At 39.6% G+C, this 19,156-nt stretch overlaps 1 protein-coding gene across 2 annotated transcripts in view; it reads right to left on the minus strand.

Annotated features, from left to right (window-relative positions):
• Window positions 1-19,156, minus strand: part of LOC150080692 (RNA exonuclease 4) — a 120,020-nt gene that overhangs the window by 33,718 nt on the left and 67,146 nt on the right. For both annotated transcript variants that reach the window (XM_090381218.1, XM_090381217.1), the window contains exon 3: window positions 2,557-2,750. In XM_090381218.1, coding sequence (XP_090237344.1) covers window positions 2,557-2,750 — 194 coding nt within the window. The remainder of the gene's footprint in view (window positions 1-2,556; window positions 2,751-19,156) is intronic.

A 19,156-nucleotide genomic window follows, 5' to 3' on the forward strand; every position in this document is an offset into this window, starting at 1 on the left:
AAAACATTTATTTAAAAAAGGTTTATGCATGGATAATGCACTTCCATCATTTCTACTACCCAGGTAATATGCATACATCTTTCGATTATATCTCATATTGTGAATACCTTCACAACAAATTGCCACGGTATTGCACTTCCTCGAATAAGTAACGCTTCAGCTATGGAGAAGACTAATGTTACTTATTCTCGGCGGATACCACCACCCAGAAGGGACCATCTGAAGAATGGTATGGGATAAGATACTCTGTTATCCACATACTGTCCCTATTAGACTTTGGAAAGCAAAAAAAGGAAAGTGTAGGAAAGTGATAGCAGGAGAGGAAGAGGAAAGGAGCAGTTACTCCTCACACTCACTGAACTCAAACGTTCATGAATCCCCCAAATAGGCAACGCATCCCCATTTAGGGAAGATTGTTCTTACCTATTTGTGGTAATGAGAGCCTCATAGATCCCCCCAGATGGCACCATTTCGGATCTGATTGGCACTTTTCGGTGGGTGGGCAATAGTGACAACCCAGTTACGAAGTATAACTCCACAATATGAGAGATGTTTGATGGTGTGCATGGTTTAATCTAAAACTATATCTTGACTAAATGTGTAAGAATATGAAAAAGGTTGTTTATGCATGGGTAATGCACTTCCATCATTTCCACTACCTAGGTATTATGCATGCATCGGTTGATTATATCTCGCATTACCCATGCATAAACAACCTTTTATATACTTTTAGAAATTTAGTCAAGAAATATTTAGATTAAACCATGCACACCACCAAGCATCTCTCATATTGTGGAGTTATACTTCATAATTGGGTTGTCACTATTGCAACAACAGGGTACCTGAACCGATGAGTAAGCCAACAAGCTTCGAAATGATGCTGTCTGGGTGGTGGTATCCACCGAGAATAAGTGACATTTCTCCACTGGTGAAGCATTACTTATTCAAAGCAGTACAATACCTCAGCAACTCGTTGTGAAGGTATTTACAATATGAGATGTAATCAAACAATGCATGCATACTACCTACCCACGCATAAACAACCTTTTTCATACTCTTAGACATTTAGTCAAGAAATAATTTTAGATATTTATTTAACATGATATACTATAAGCTAGTAAAGTAATTATAAGGAATTGTGGGAGATGTGGTTTCTTTCCTTGGCAATTCTTTAATTTTTATTTAATTTTATTTTACTTTATTGTTTATTATTAGTTATATTTTGTAGTTTAGAATAATATACCTATGTAAAGCTAAGCAGACGCCATTACAGAACTTTTAGTGTAAACCCCATGGAACACTTTCGCAAACCACCGGTTGGGAGCCCCTGGTCTAAATAATAATGATATCATCCGTGTCTTTTCCACATTTCTATCAACGAGCCTACTGACTTGAAAATTACTAGAAATAGAGCGTATACTTCATTCTCAATATGTATAATAAATATATTTGATATTGAACATAGGATGTTATTTAAAAATTACATTTTTAAATAACATCACTTTCAATAATTTCTGTATTGTTTTTAACTTCTGGAGGTAAGGAAATAACAAACATGGCCCCGCAAGTAATTCCTGAACAGGGCCGCAAATATTGGGGCCGGCCCTGATCTTAAATATAGATATCATTATACAACTTGTAGTTCTTTCGCGTGTGCATGAATCTCAATTGGTCATCCCTGGTGACGATGCCGATTTATGTTAATTTCTTGTAATTTGAGAAAAAGCAATTTGGTAAAATGCCAGTCTCAAACTTCTCTTTTTTTTTTTTTTTTTTTTTTTGATTTGGTAGTTGTTGGCGCATCGGCTTCTGTGGCCATATTGCACCTCCCAAGGTTTTTGCAGTACTTTGATCCAAGCCCGAGGCGGGAATCGAACCCGCGACCTTTGGGTTGCCGGGCAGGTACTTTACCCACTCGGCTAGCCCGGTCGGCAAACTTCTCTTGATTCCTCCTATCAACAGAATTTGTAACTTGACAAATTTTTCCTCTTATCCTTCCTGTAGTTGATCAACATTCATAACACTGATATTGTTTTATTCCCTTGTGGCCAGCGATTCAAAAAATAAATTGATTCTATTCTGTAAAGAAACTGATTCTATTGGTGATGTTTTCCCTGTAATTTTTATTATTTTTTGCATTCTTGTCTGTAATTATTAATGTTTTTGTTTATTTCTACACGATGAGTAGAAATCTTGATGCAATGTTACTTTGTATTCTTCTAATGTAAACCCTTGTGGTTACCACTGCACAAGACAGTTATTTGGAATATAACCTCTATATATATATATATATTCCTTGTCAATAAACTGATATTTATTTATTTTATTTTATTTTATTATAGTAAGACAAGGAATTCAGAGTAATTTACAGCAGTGGGAAAGCTCTGCCTCCTTACTGAATGGGGGCAGATTGAGTTAAAAGCAGGGTTGCTAGATTAGGAATGTCTGACAAAGACTATAGGATCCTGTATATATGCTATCCAAGAAAAACAAAAGCTTTTAAATTAATCAAATCAAACTATTTCTACCAAAGAATATTTTCTGCAAAATACCTACCATTTTTAATATCACTTGGTCGAATCCCACTTACAGGTGTTCTGTAATCTGTCACCTTTTCAGTTGGTTTCACATATTTATCATACACACACTGTCCACTTGTTGTGACTAAAGATACTCTGGCTAGAATGGAATCTCTTCCATCATATCCTGTTCCAACCATTTCACAGTCAATAGCAACTGCTTTTGTTAATCTGAAAACGGAAAAACAGCAAGATAAAATAATTTTAAATAATTAGTAATTTTTATTATTATCTCAATTAACAATGCTAAAATTCATTATTTTCTGAATAAATTAATAATTCATAAACCCAACTACACAGTCACCTTGATCAAATGAGTAATTGAAATAATAATTCTTTCCATAGCTGAGGTTCCCTGCCCTTGCACAGTGGTCATGATTGCTGTCTTCCATACCAGCCAATAGGCCCGTAATTGAATTTCATCATGATGGGAGGAACTTATGGACTTTCTTTTCAGACTAGCTGAGTCAATCTGTCTCAAGTGACAGTTGCATGGTCCACATCCCAAACTGTGGTTTTAAACTCATTTGTTTTTGTGCAAAACCAAAACACATGAGACTCCCATCCATTTAAGATTCACAGTACAAATCCAACATATCAAATCATCTAGCCACATTTAACTTTATAACTTTAAACTCGACACATGTTGTGGCACCCTGTGGGACCTCTGTTCCACAATGCAGAAGAAAAAAAAAAGTATTACTATTAGCAATATGGTGCAAGGAAACATGAAGCTTTTGTTGTGCCAGCCAAAAAAAAAAAAAAAATTAATTAAAAATATAAAAATAATAATAAATAAATAATAAAATTGAGCTATTAAACTACCTATTTAACTCACTCTTCATGTAAGTCAGCAGTTCCCAACCTTTGACTCACGAATCCACTTTCAACATAATATTTTTATCGTGAACCACTATATTCTCTGAAATCGTATAATAGTTCTGAAGTTTTATTATAAAATATTTCCAGTAGTATGTTTTTATAAGTGACATTGTGCAATAATAAAAATTATTATTAAGTATTATTTATACTTTGTAAAGCAGTTATTAATCAGTCCAAACTAGATTTTGAACAGGCTAAGAGTAGAAAACTTGCTTCTTATCCAAATGGTACCTGAGCATTCTGCTCTCTTGCCAAAGCTATTGGCCGAAAATTTTGCCCATCTCTGTTCCCACCTCTGTCAAAACCAGATGGTTCTGTTGTCACATCAGCCAAAGATAAAGCTGATCTGCTAGCAACCTATTTTTCTTCCAACTCATGTATTGACGATCTTGGTAAATCACCTCAAACCGTTTCCAGTACACTCCATTCAATGAATCCTGTAGTTTTCCGTCAAAAGGATGTTTTGACAGAATACATCGTTTTTGATGTATCTGATACTACGAAAGCTCCAGGTCCTGATGGTATTTCTCCACTTGTTCTCAAAACCTGTGCTCCTGAACTTGCTCCTGTTTTGTGTCGTCTTGTTGGTTGGTTTGATTTTATTGGCGCATTAGCTACTAAGGCTATAATGCGCCAAGACCATGTCATTTATAAAAAAGTTTAAACTTTCAGTGACCTAATTAGTTAGGTCACTAACTAATTAGGTCACACAAAAATAGTGACCTAATTAGTTAGGTCACTATGTCCAAAGGTATAACAAATATGTAAAGGAAAAATCTAAACTTTATATTCGATTAAAAATATTTATTGATTTTAAAAAGCTAAAAACAGCAGACACATTGTCATTGTCAGATAAAATCTGACTGAGTGTATATGGCTCAGTCAGATGACTAAAAGCGGTAAAACGGATATTGCTAAAATCTGGACATTCAATTATAATGTGTCTAATTGATAAAACTGTGCCACAAGACTCACACATAGGAGGGTCATCAGCCCTCAGCAAAAAGGAATGAGTCAAATGACTATGTCCTATGCGGGTCCGGGCGAGAACAACTTCCTCCTTACGATTCCTGCGCAGACTAGACTGCCACGGTTCAATTACAGGCTTTATTTGTTATAATTTATTCGCAGTCTGTCTATTCCACGAATCCTGCCATTGGGAATGCATTTTCTCGTGTATTATTTGCCTGTAGTCTGTATAGGGGACTGACAGGCAGCGATTATTATTGGGGACTGCTGATTTGGCTGCGGTGTCAGCCAAATCATTTCCCCTAATCCCAATGTGGCTGGGAATCCAGCAGAAGCGGATATCATATTCACGTCCAAGGAGGAAGTGAATCTTCTGCTGAATACTAGACAGAACTGGATGAGGATTATATCTTACAGATATTAAAGCCTGTAACACGCTGAGAGAATTGGAATATAAAATGAACCGTTGGTATTGACATTCACTAATGTGATCCAAGGCTAACTCTATAGCATGCAGCTCTGCAGTAAATATACTGCTTTCAGAGGGAATCTGCTCCGATGTAGAGCTGTCTGTAAAGACAGCAGCAGATCCCACATATGATTCCGACTTCGAACCGTCTGTGTAAACTGGCGCGAAGTCAGAATGTTCAGCTCGGTGTGCTGAATAAAGCTGCAGGTAGACAGACGATGGAGTGTCCGACTTTCCCCAATTTCTGAGGGACAAGTCACATGTTGGAACACGAGCATGCCAGGGTGGATGGGGTTGCTTTGGTGTTTGGGCAACCTTGTCTACCTTGATATTAAGTTCTTTGAGTAGCTCTTGGAGACGAATATCAAAAGGACGATTGGCAGTCTTACGGGTGTTGTATAAATTTTCCCATCGTGGCTCAAAAACGAATGGCCACGTAGGATGATCTGGCAGGGATTTCAGTTTTAAAACGTACTTTAAAGACAACTGCTTACGTCAAAGCGATAACGGTGGTTCGTTTGCTTCGACGTATAAGCTCTGGACAGGAGATGTGCGATATCTTCCAGTAGCGATACGTAGGGCCTGATGATGGACGGGGTCCAGCCACCGCAGGACACTGTCTCTGGCTGAGGAATATACCTGGGACCCATAATCTAGTTTGGATCGCACAAGTGCACGGTAAAGCCGAAGAAGGGTACATCGGTCTGCTCCCCAAGATGTAGAGGAGAGTGAGCGGAGAATATTAAGCCCACGTGTGCACTTTGTGCGGAGTTGATGAATATGATCCAAAAAGGTTATTTTTTTATCAAATATGAGTCCCAAGAATTTTGTGTTCGCTGCTACTGGAATAGCATTTTGTCCGAGCCTTAATTCAGGTTCAGGATGAAGATTACGCTTGCGACAAAAGTGTACGCAAACGGTCTTCTCCGGCGAGAACCTGAAGCCATTAGCAAGTGCCCAGGAATTCAGACTATCGATGGCTTTCTGCAGTTGTCTTTCAATAACCCTCATGTTGCATGACTGACAAAAAATGCTAAAGTCATCAACATAGAGGGCACTGTTTACAGTTGGAGGAAGTTGTTCTGTGATGGAATTTATTTTTATGGCAAAAAGCGTGACACTTAATACTGATCCTTGTGGTACTCCCTCCTCTTGGCTAAAGGAGCGAGAGAGTGAGGATCCCACACGAACTTGGAATGATCGATTGGCTAAAAATATTTGAATAAAAAAAGGGAAGATGCCCTCTAAGGCCTAGGCTATGTAAATCTTTTAAAATGCCAAATCTCCAAGTTGTGTCATACGCTTTTTCCATGTCAAAGAACACCGACACCAAGTGTTCGCGTTTTAGGAAAGCATCCCGGATGGATGCTTCCAGTCTAATAAGATGGTCCAAAGTGGACCGGTTCCTTTGGAAGCCGCACTGGATGTTGGAGAGAAGGTCATTTGATTCTAGATACCAAATTAAACGAGAATTAACCATTCTCTCCAGGATTTTGCACAGACAGCTAGTCAGAGCAATAGGACGATAATTGGTGGTGACTTTTGGATCCTTTCCTGGCTTAGGGAAGGCAAGAACGATTGCCTTTCACCAGGAGTCCGGAAACTGCCCTTCAGTAAAGATTCTGTTATACAGAAGGAGCAGACAATCCATAGATTTTGGTGAAAGATGTTTAATCATTTCATAATGGATGCCATCTGGTCCAACGGCACTTGCTTTGGAAAGAGCAAGGGCTCTTTCCAGTTCCTGAATAGTGAAATCCCCGTTGTAGGGATAAATTTTCTTAGATTTAAAGCTAAGTGCCTGTTTTTCGATTTTATATTTCAGGACCAGGAACTCTGGGGAGTACGAGGATGTTGCGGAGATGTTAGAGAATGTTTCCCCAAGAGCATTGGCTATTGCAGTTGGATCTGCAATAGCGCATCCATTATAATCTAGGATTGAAGAAGGGTGGGATGTATATTTTCTCTTCATTTTCCGGATTTTATCCCAGACTACCTTAGAGTTGGTAGACTGGTTAATAGATGATGTAAAACGGATCCACGATTCCTTTTGACTCTGACGATGGATGTAGCGTGTTTTGGCTCGTGCACGTTTGAAGGCTATAAGGTTGTTCGTGGTAGGATATCGGCGAAATATCCCCCATGCCTTGTTTTGAGCCTTTTTTGCTGCTGTGCATTGTGAATTCCACCAAGGTTTGGGAAATGGTGGAAACCGGGCAGATGTTTTTGGAACAGCATTCGCAGCTGCTTGGACAATATTTTCTGTGATGTACTTAACTGCATCATTGATAGGCTCTTGACTGACCGTGCTAAGATCAAAAATTGCCTGATGTTGGAAGGCAGTCCAGTCAGCCTGATCAATCTTCCACCGTGGTAACCTGAAGGGAAGACATGGTCTCCCACTGTGTAACGAGGTTATCACAGGGAAGTGATCACTTCCGTATGGATTCTCCTCCACTTCCCAGGTGAGTGAAGGGAGTAGAGAAGGGGAGCAGATAGAGAGATCAATGGCAGAAAAAGTACGGGTAGGCATGTGGAAGAAGGTGTTTGTTCCAGTATTTAGAAGGGAAAGGTCATTGTCATTGAGCATACGCTCTATGACTTGTCCCCTTCCGTTGATGTTAGCACTACCCCACAGGGTGTTATGTCCGTTAAAATCCCCGAGAAGTAAGAAAGGGGGAGGCAGCTGCATTAGAAGATCATCAAGGTCTGCCTGGGTGATGTCAGTCCCAGGTGGCAAATAGATGGAGCACACAGTTATTAAAAATCCCACTGAAAGGCGAATTGCAACAGCCTCTATGCTGGTTGTAATTAGCAAGGGCTGCATTGGGGTCTGGTTACCCACAAGGATAGCCACTCCCCCATGTACAGAGCCATCCGCAATTCTATCCTTTCGAAAAAATGTGATGTTGTGCATGGTGGGATCATCATTTGCCTTTAGATATGTCTCCTGCAAGCAAAAGCAAACTGGCTCGTGCTTTTGCAGGAGGGCCTTGATGTCATCAATATTTCGCCGGGATCCACGACAATTCCATTGTAGGAATTTAGCCATTATTTTGGCTTGGTGGGTCCATCAGGTGGCTTCCGAGGTGCTGAGGGCTTACTTTTATCAGTCTTCGATTTATCTTTTTTGGGGAAGAATGGACGCTGTCCCGTGTCCATTTCTTCCTCCGCAAAGAGTTCCAAGACTGAATCTTCGGGTACCTCCTTCTGCTCAACATCCATCTTATCTTGGGTACTAGGGGGGACTTCCCCTTTCTTATTCTTTTCTTTCATAGTTACCTTTGTTACTTGTGGAGCGTTAGGAGGTACCGATATAGGAGTGGCAGCTGATTGGTCCTTCTGTGCAGGTTTTTGAGAACTTAAAAGATATCGCGCGATGGGAGTGAAAGACTCCTTTGGAGGAATGGTCATGTCCGTCTGAGTTCCGACGGAACATCTCCCTGCTACCTTCTGGGCGTAGGTAGGTTTGTTGATATTCAGGGGTTTGACCGATTTCCTTGCCTCCTGGTACGATATATTTAGCTCTGCCTTCAGCCGTTGAATTTCTTTTTCTTCTTTCCACCTCTGGCATGCTCGTGAATAGGCCGGGTGTTCGCCTTCACAGTTAATACAGGTGGGTTTTGCGGCTGAACACGCTGTTGTCCTTTGCACCGCATCGAGCGCATGCAAGGACTCCACGGCAGGCCATTTGAGAATGTCCATACTTCTGGGATTTAAAACACCGGAAAGGGTTCGGAACGTACGGACGCACTGAACACTTGATGTATCCAGCTTTAATCTCGTCAGGAGGTTTAGGAGAGTTAAAAGTCAGGATAACACTCCTGGTTTTAACAATTTTTCCATCCCTTCGCGCAATGACTCCCTGTGGTTTTAATTCGGAGCAGATTTCCTCCTCGGTTATGTCGAGAAGGTCCCACTCCGAAATGACACCTCTCGATGAATTGAGTGTTCTGTGTGGTGTCACTGTTATAGGGATTCCTCTGATTGATGTTGTTCGGAGGAGATGTTCAGATTGCCTGTCATTTTTAGTTTCAATTAAAAGGTCTCCAGAACGAAGCCTCTTAACTGATTTGGGTGAACCTGCTAACCCATCTAACCCTTTCTGAATGAAAAAGGGCGACATTTTACCAATCGGTGTCTCATTGGTAGAATGCATGATTAAGAACCTTGGGACTGGCCCTGATGGTAATTCGGTTCGCTGCCTCTTTTTAGCAATAATGCTATCTGCTTCACTGTCTAAATTTTCAGATAGGGACCGGGTTGGGGCCCCTGAAGGAGTAAGTTTATCAGGATTCATAGAGGTTTTTTATTTGTTCAGTGCCCGGGCTCCCCACCCACCACGGAGCCCAAAGGGATGCCCACTACCCAGCATGCAATAAATGTGCTCGGGAGTGGGACGCCAGGGCTACCCAGACACTATACCCGCACCGCCGCCAGCCTGAATCCTGTCCCTCGGACCATGAGGGTAGGGGGGCGGCATTGACACGGTTGACCCTCGCAGGCGAGCCTACTAGCCGATTGATCCTAGCCAGGCCTTCCAGGACCACCCGTCTTGTCGAAGCAGGGGCCAAAGTGGTGTATTGAAGCTGGGCCCCTCAACCACCAGGATCCCCCTTTCCGAATTTCCACGGGTCGCAGCGCACGGCAAACATGCCGGATTCCATTGATGTAAGCCTGGACTGTGGGCGTTGAATCCCAGTGATGCTAGTCTGGAAGTCCAGCAGCGTCACTGGGAGGTCCTCTCACCACGTACAGGTGCCCACGTCGAGGGGTGTGTCGTCTTGTTTTGCTTTCTTATTCCAAAGGTATTTTTCCTTCTGCTTGGAAATTTGCCCATATCCAGCCAGTTCCTAAAAAGGGTGATAAATCCCTTCCATCCAATTATCGTCCCATTGCGATTATTTCTACTCTTTCCAAAGTAATAGAGAAATCAATTAACTGCCAACTCAAACTATCTGGAAATAGATCAACAATCAACAGACCAACAATTTCATCTGATCAACAATCACCAGTATGGATTCCAGTGTCGTCCCACTGGAATGCTTTGAGTAGAAATGGTGCTTTGAAAGATAGGACAGCCATTAAGTGGTGAATATATTTGTGAAGGTGTTGGCTTATGTTTAAGTAGTACCACTATGTTATTCCAAAAGGTTATGTACCAGCAGGTTTGCGGAGTGGCAATGGGTTCACCTATTAGTGCAATTATAGCCAACTTAGCCATGGAAGAATTTGAAGATAAGATGTTGGGGAACTCTAGTCCTTCCCTCATTACGTGCATGGAAGAGTTGATGATACGTTCACAGTGATACAAAGAGGACACGAAATACTCGAGTGGTTGAATAGCGATTTGCCTTCTATTCGGTTTATTTCAGAAGTTCAGCAGGGTGAGACCCTTTCGTTCCTAGATGTGTGTGCATATAGAGAAGGCTGACACTTGAAAACTAAGGTTTACAGAAAAACCGGGACCAATACAAACACTACAAAACAGCTCAGGCCAGTTGCCACAAAAGTAGTGTGGTTAAGGGCTTATTGGAAAGGGTGGGGGGTCCCACTGCTTCTCGTCTGAAGAGAGAGGCGAGGAGATTAAACGTGTTACAGAGGACCTAGTAACGTGCGGTTACCCCCAGAGCACTATTGAGAAGTGTTTAAGAGGTATGAACAACAGTCGCAGGGATGCTTTTACATCTGTTTCCACCGCATACATCCCCTACTATCCAGGCATTTCAGAACCCATTTCCCGTATCTTGCATTCGTGTAAGATATGCTGTGTGTAGCTGCCAGGTCGGAGGCTGCACACAGTAGTGTCCGCAACTAAAGATTCTATTGCGGATAATGACACTAGTGGGGTCATATATGAAATCGAGTGTCCCGATTGTGGAGAGTGTTACGTGGGGGAAACGAAACACAGACTGTGGGATCGCCTTGGGGAACACAATAGAGCCCTTAAGACTGCAAATTAAGGAGGTTCAGCTATAGCGGAACATGCCTGGGAAACTGGGCATGGCACATTACTGCTAAAGAAGCCGTGATTGTGGATAAGGCACATGGCTTTTGGAACCGGAAATGCCTGGAGAGTTTAAGAATATGTTCGTCCGAGCACTAGTCTTAATAGGGATAAGGGTTGTCACATTCATCCACTCTTTGAAGCCCTTATCCTACGAAGAGATGAATGGTTTAGAGTGGCCCGTCCATTTTCCGGTTCCAATGCACGAGAAGTGAACCATGCGCAGATGCCATAGTTCATGTTGCAGACCTGCTGAGATGTGTGGTACATATAGACTGTCGGTCATCCTGCAACCATTATAGCTGATGAAGGCGGCCGCTGCTGCCGAAAGCTCCTGTATTAGTGGTTTTAAACAACTTTTACGCTTTTAATTTTATATATTTTATTGAATTTTATTCTTGTTAATACAATATTTATTTTATTTTGTTTTAATATTTTAACATATAGTTATACAATCAGTACATATGTATTTTATTTTATCTTATTTTATTTTATCATAATAAAGACGTTTTACAGATTCGAGTCAGTGTTATTTAGTAGCATTACAGATGAATTTTTCCTCAGCATCCAAGGGTACAACACAAGCTTGGAAAGGCTATTCTCACTTGTAAACACTCAGTGGACAACGAACAGAAACTGAATGTCTGTGCAATCAATAAAGGGTATAATTCTGACCCAAAGATATATGAAAGAAGATTTCTTCCACAGAATTTAATAATTATCTTCTTAAAAATGGAGAAATTCTGAAGAAAACAGGTTCATCAGAAAAATTTCTAGATTAGTTTACTACAATGTTTAATCATTTATTTGCTCTACTTAGTAAAAATAGTGCCAGCATTTTCAAAAAGATGATGTTTGAAATTAATAAGCAGAAATTGAAAAATAATTTTTTAAACTGTACAATAAAATTAATGCTTATATTTTCCAGTTTATTATTTGTATTACATATTTTTACCCCTCCCTCTTTGTTTTTCCTGAAAAATGAATTAATTCATGATTAATCATGTTCTGTTTAAGGATTTGTTTTACTTAATACTAATTCACAATTAATAAGAGGAAGCTTAACATGTTGACCGAGAAGCTAGTTTAGAAATAATTACCCTCGGAGAAAAAACATTTAGTAAATACAGTAAACCCTCGCTAATCCGGATTAACTGAGGAAGAGGTCACCTGATTAAGTGATAATCCAGATTAGTGAAGCAAAAGATATCCCTAAAAGACAAAAAAAAAAAAAAAAAACAAACAGAACACAAATAAATAGAAAATTTAATGATATAGGTAGTGCTAATGAAAATAAATAAAAATATATATCACCACTGTAGAGGTTTTATATAAAAATTATAAAGAGACAGTACATTTATCCATCGATAGAAAACTCAGAAGTTGTACAGCAGACTCTCGATTTACTGGGATCGCATTAACTGGGACGCTGGTCCCTCAGGAACTAGTAGTTGTTGGAGACTCTATTGTCAGGGAAACGGGAAACATGCTTTGTAAAAAGGATAGGTGGAACAGGACCAGGGTATGTCTGCCAGGGGCAAAGGTTGATGACGTTGTAGAGTGGATATCATCTTTTAAGGGCACAAAAGGTGATATAGTTGTACACGTTGGCACTAATGATATTAGGAGTAGGAGACCGACAGAATTACTTAACAAGTACAGGTCACTGTTGAACAAAAGCTGAGATTTAGGGTTGAATTTGAAAGTGTCTGCAATTCTGCCCAGACATGATAGAAGGGAGTATATGATGAGAGCCTTGTCGTTCAATTCGGCCCTGGAAAGAATGTGCAAGGCTCAAGGGGTAGAATTTTTTTCAGCCTGGACTGTACTTGTTAACAGGAGAGACTGCTTCTATAGGGATGGAATACACTTAAATAGAAAGGGTGCAAGAATATTTGCTGATGCTATCGAGGCAGTGTTATGTGAGTCGGAAAACTGCTAGCTTGGGGGGATACAAGGACTAATAGTTTAACAGTAGCCGTAGGCAGAGGTGAAGCACAACTTGCACTACTTCTTGCACAACTTCTATTAGAATAAGTAGCGACCTGGAGCGTGGGGTGTTGGGGGTTTCAGGGACGGATGGCACTCATCCTGAAATAGGTGGGTATATGGGATGTGTTATGGTAACTAAGAATAGGAGTAGGAGCATGTATACCAATGCTAGAAGTATAGTAATTTGATGAATTTGAAGTGTTGGTCAAGACATCAAAGGCAGATATTGTTGGGATAGCAGAGACGTGGTGTCACACAGATATAAGGAATGCTGAACTGGAATTTGGGGAGTACAATGTGTACAAAAATCAAAAAGAAGTGCATCCAGTTGATATAGATGATCAGTGCACTGTTGAGTCAGTTTGGTGTGACATAAGCACTGCGAAAGCAAAAATAAGAGTAGGAGTGTGTTATAGGCCTAATGACTCGAATGAGTACAATGAACAATTGTACAGAGAAATAGAGTGGGCTAGTAAATCGGAATGTCTTATAATGGGGAATTTTAACTTCCCAGATATTGACTGGAACTTGTGGGTTCGTCACTCACACACTAGTCAGACTTTTGTGGATTTATTGGATGACTGTTTTCTGCAGCAGCATGTTCGAGAGGCAACCAGAGAAAGTAATACTCTTGATCTGGTTATCAGCAGTGATCATTCGTGTATTAAGAATTTGCAGCTAAAGGAACCACTAGGTGGCAGTGATCACAGTGTACTGATGTGGGATTTACTTAAAGATTTAATTACTATCAGGGGTAAAGGAAAGGGTTTTTGCTTCCATAAAGGTGAGTACAGTGGTCTCCGACAGTTTTTAAATTCTGTACAGTGGGATAAACTGATGATGTTACCAACAGTAAATTCTAAGTGGGAAGCATTCAAGGAATTAATCGTGGAAGCTACTAAAAGTTTCATACCTATTAAGAAATATTGTTCAAGGTTTAGGCCTAAATGGTTATCTAATGAACTAATGAGACTCGTAATAGAGAAGAAAAATGCATGGGATGCATATAAATTATCAAGCGACTCAGAAGCCTATGGCAGATATAAGCTAGTCTGTAATCAGGTGACAAAGGAGGTTAGGCAGGCGAAGGCAGATTACGAGATATCCTTGGCAAAAGATGCTAAGAAAAACAGCAAGGATTTCTTTACTTATATACACTCTAAAAGGAAGGGGATGAATCTGATTGGTCCACTTGACATCTATGGTTCGACTGTTGATGATCCTACTCAGATAGCAAACAAACTGAATGAGTATTTTGCATCTACATTCACACATGAGGATTTATTAAGGTTTGAAAATGGCAGAAGGTTATCAAATTGTAGCAGGATACTTAATGATTTTGTAATAACTGAAAGCAAAGTGGAGGAGAAATTGTTGAAGTTAAACATAAGGAAAGCACGTGGGGTGGATGGGATCTATCCAGTTATATTAAAGAAGGCGGCAAAGCAACTAAGCAAACCCTTAGCCATAATTATGAGAGCGTCCTTGGACTCAGGGGAGGTTCCCATGGACTGGAGATGTGCAAATGTATCCCCAATTCACAAAGGCGGGTCGAAGGGTGACACGAGTAATTACAGACCAGTTAGTTTAACTTCTGTTCCGGGTAAAATAATGGAGTCACTGGTTAAAGATGCATTGCAGGATCATCTAGACAAGACTGCAGCAATAATTCAGACACAGCATGGGTTTGTTAAGGGAAAGTCTTGTCTGACAAATTTGATAGGATATTATGATGTGATTACAAAGGAACTGGATGCAAAAAATAATTTTGATATCATATATTTGGATTTCAGGAAAGCTTTTGAAACTGTTGCACATGGAAGACTATTGTACAAATTGGAGCAGAATGGTATTAAGGGTAAGTTGCTACAATGGATAAAAGGATGGTTAAGTGGGAGAAGACAGAGGGTGGTAATCAATGGGTGCTGCTCTTCTTGGACTAATGTTATTAGTGGAGTCCCACAGGGTTCGGTGTTAGGTCCACTGTTGTTTTGTATATTTATCAATGATATTGATGAAGGTATATCAGGCTTAATGTCGAAGTTTGCAGATGATACAAAGGTTGGCAGGGTTGTTAATGACAGTAATGGCAGTGTGCTACTGCAACAGGATCTAGATAATTTGGGCAGATGGGCTAAGAAGTGGCAACTGAAGTTTAACCTTGACAAATGCAAAGTACTGCATATAGGTAGAAGTAACCCCAGAGAAACGTACCAACTGTGTGGTACTACACTTAAGGCAGTAGAAAATGAAAAAGACCTGGGAGTAATTGTGCAGTCAGATATGAAGTTTTCTGAGCAATGCAGACAGGCTGCCAGGGCAGGTCATGGGGTTTTGTCAATGATATATAGGAATTTTGCTAGCAGGGAAAAGGAGGTGATTATCCCTCTGTATAAGGCAATGGTCAGGCCACGCCTTGAGTACTGCGTACAGGTCTGGAGGCCTCATTTTAGGAAGGATGTAGATTTACTTGAGTGTGTACAGAGAAGGGCAACAAGATTGGTGAGGGGAATGAAGAGATCCTCTTACCAAGAGAGGCTTAAGTTCTGCAAATTGCAGTGGATGGAGACTAGGCACCTGCGCGGTGATCTGATTAAGGTGTATAAGGCCTTGAATGGGTTGAGCACGCTGAATTCTGATGGGATCCTTCCACTTGTTCAGATTATGAACCTAAGGGGGCATAAATTCAAATTAAGAAAAGACAGATGTAGATTAGATGTGCGGAAATTTGCCTTTAGCCAGCAAGTGGTTAATTGCTGGAACAAACTTCCATCTGTCATTGTGGAAGTTGATAGGTTGAATAAATTTAAGGAGGAACTGGACAGGCATTTGGAGGGAATGGTGTGATTTTTTTTTTTTTTGGCTGATGCTGCATAAGCTCATATACTTGCTTTCTTGCATCAAATGCCACTGCTACTACTACTACTACTTCAAGACTTCAAGTAAAAAAAAATATATCCACTGGAAATCATAAAATTAGTAATAAATAGAATGAATATAAACAGATGTTTTGCAAGTCATAAATAAGTGATAAGAAGCAGCGTTATAAGTCCTGATTGGAAGATGAATGTACTTAGTATCCCACAACCATCACTGTCTTCACACCCACTGCTCAAAAAAAGCAATGGAAAGAGAACAAATGTTTAGTTTGTTTTAGAGTGTCACATGGAGTGTTGTGTTCTATCACCACAAAAAGACAAATTTTGTTTCCTTATTTATGTCAGGAGTGCCAAAATGTATAGTAAATTTTTTTTGTTTAGAAATTGCAAAATGATGGGTAAACTCAGAATTGTTTTCAATTGAACAAAAACTTGAAATTCTTCAAATTTGAAGATTGTGCATCCATTAAATCTTTAATGAACCACTATAATGTTGGTAACTAAACTATGAGCGACATTGTAAAAAATAAAGGGAAACTATTAGATTTTGCAGACACATCTGATAGCTTTAAGGTATTACTATCAGAAAAACAATGAAACAGTCTACATAAAAGGACCTCAACAAGGCAATGGTGTTGTGGTTTGACCAACAATTATATAAACTCATAATATATAAAATATGTTAACTTATATACATATAAAGAAGTATGCAAATGAAGTGATATAAGCAATAACCCATCTGACTCGGAGTCAAAAACAAGACTGAACACAACATGCACGACAATGTGATGTATGTTTCGTCTCTCTCTCTCTCTCTCTCTCTCTCTCTCTCTCTCTCTCTGTGCAGTCAGAGAGAGAGAGAGAGAGAGAGAGAGAGAGAGAGAGAGAGAGACAGATAGAAATGTCTTTCAAAGCACAGTACCCAACTGGGAACAGAATTTTTTGTATTTTGGTCCAGATTAACTGTAACCGGATTAGCAAGGGTCCACTGTAATTTGATTAGTAATTCTAATATGTCAATAAAGTATACCCTAGAAATGGGTGATGAACCCTCCACCAGTAAAGGAAGATGAAAAGAAGCCAAACAAAATCCACTTCCTGTTCTAGCATATAAAGGAAAAGCAGACAATGACCTGTCAGACCAAATGGGTTCATGTGCCACAACTCTAAGAAATGGGATAAAGTGGTAAAAAAATGCATGTTTTATGTTATGCAAAATTGAAAGAGTCTGAAGGAAGATCTGCTGCTAGAAAGAGGGGGAAAAAGAGTTTGTACTTATTTGTACTGTAATCATCAGCCTTTCATGTGTTTAGAGTGTTTTGGTCAACGTCACAAATCTACATAATTTTGTAATTGTAAAAATTGTAAAATAAATAATTAGCACTTGCTTATTTTTTCTCATAGCATCATGCAAATTTCCTTAAATATATCACCAGGTACCACACTTTTTAAAAATAATGTAAATTCCTAGCAGTCATCAATCACTATACAGCTGACAACTCCAACTGACACAGAAAGTGTCGGCCAAAGAAGTCCGACACAGGGTCTAAAAAACCTAATGGTGTCACACTCACAGCTGACGTGGCAGTCAATGTGTTAAAGCAAAATCATTGTAACAATAATATCTTACAGTTATCTGTTGCATTACTCCCACCTTAATTGTTTGTTTATAACAATTGTGAAATAGTATGATATAAATTAAACTAAAATGAAAAAAAATTTTTTGAAGGTATGTGACCTTCGATACTTGTCTGGCATTTTTCATCTTCAATGTCCTCCTTTTTAGTTTTGGGTATCTGGCCATCTTACATATTCTTGATCAATGATTCCATGATTAGCACAGGTAAACATCTCTGTGGCATTCTTTTGATACTTCATGGAGTTCATACTCCACAAAATGAGGGCTAAAGTGGGACCTACTTGCTATTAGGGAGGTGTACCTAATAGTGGCCACTCAGTATAAATGTTAATTTACAACAAACATGATAATCTTCAAATTGTTATGTAAACAACTCCAAAATATGTCTGAGGGGGAAAAATAAATATCAGGAAAAAACATAAAAAATTTACAGAGGTATTAATATGTTCACATGCAACAGCACAAACAAATTCCACCCCTCTACAATACTTACTAGGACCCCCCCCCCATGATCTATGTGAGGCAGGAGCAATAAATATAGTGTGCTCTTTTGTTGAAGGAAACTGGACTAAATTGCATTTATGTGCAAAAAAGAAAAAAAAAAAAAAAGGCATGACTTGCAAAATTTTGGAATGCAAATACAAAAACCACATTAATCTCTAATCCACAGTTAGCAAAGCTGCAGTGAAAACTTCCATTGAAACATGTATGCCTTAATCCTTAAAACTGGAACTAGCTTGCTCTACATAATTCAATACTATAGGACTGTAAGGCAATATTTCAATGCAATCACTGAAATCAAATAAAATTTGTACACTTTAATGTGTTTGATTTCAATCCTGGGGATCATTCTACTCCCACAGAAGACAGAGACAGAATACTTGGTGCTATGGCTTGGGCTTAGGTCCAACTTAGACAAATACCATTATCCACAATTCTGCCAAAGCTACTAATATCTTTTTAATTATGTACAGCATAGAACTTGTACTCCACCAAACAACCAAATTTGAAGAGCTAATGAGGAAAGGATCAAGTGTGACAAAGCTATACCTGGTTTTCTGGCGTTTAAATGAACAAGCTGTGCATGGGCAATACTAACAGGAAAAGTCCCAGCATATCTACCAGCTGAGTCTATGCAACTGGAGATTAAAAGCTAATTGGAGTCAAAAACATTAAAATCAAAAATGTGATTTTAAAGTTCAAGATGATTTGAAAATTACTTTACTGTAGGAAAGTTACAATAGAGAATGTGGAAACTGAAAGAAAAAGAAGTCAAAATGTTCCGGGTGATTTGCTGAGCTGGAAATGCAAGAGACAGTAAATTAATTTGATAAATTGTGGCAGATGAAAAGGAAATTTAGAGCCAAAAAGAAAGAAAAAAGAAAGAAAAAAAAAAAAAAAAAAAAAGGAGGGATTCCAGAGTCAGAGAGGCTTCAGACTGTTTGTTTGTTTGTTTATTTGGTTTTTAGGAGCATTAGCAACTAAGGCCATATTGCTCCGGAGATATGCAGAGGTCATTCGCTGACCTTTCTGCATCCTCCGTATTTGGTGGTCGTGGGCTCAAACCCCGGTCTAATCAAGAAGCGTGTGCTATGCACTGCTGCTCCTGCCCACCTGGCTATGGAGGCTCCAGGCTTCAGACAAGGAGAATGTTGCACTGGACATATCTACATGTACCACCTTTATTGAAGACAGAATTGAGGAGTAACCAAACAGACAAGATGGCACCCAAGGACACTG

Source organism: Mastigoproctus giganteus, chromosome 9 (genome assembly GCF_048544385.1).
Source record: "Mastigoproctus giganteus isolate SK-2022 chromosome 9, ASM4854438v1, whole genome shotgun sequence".
Taxonomy (NCBI): domain Eukaryota; kingdom Metazoa; phylum Arthropoda; class Arachnida; order Uropygi; family Thelyphonidae; genus Mastigoproctus; species Mastigoproctus giganteus.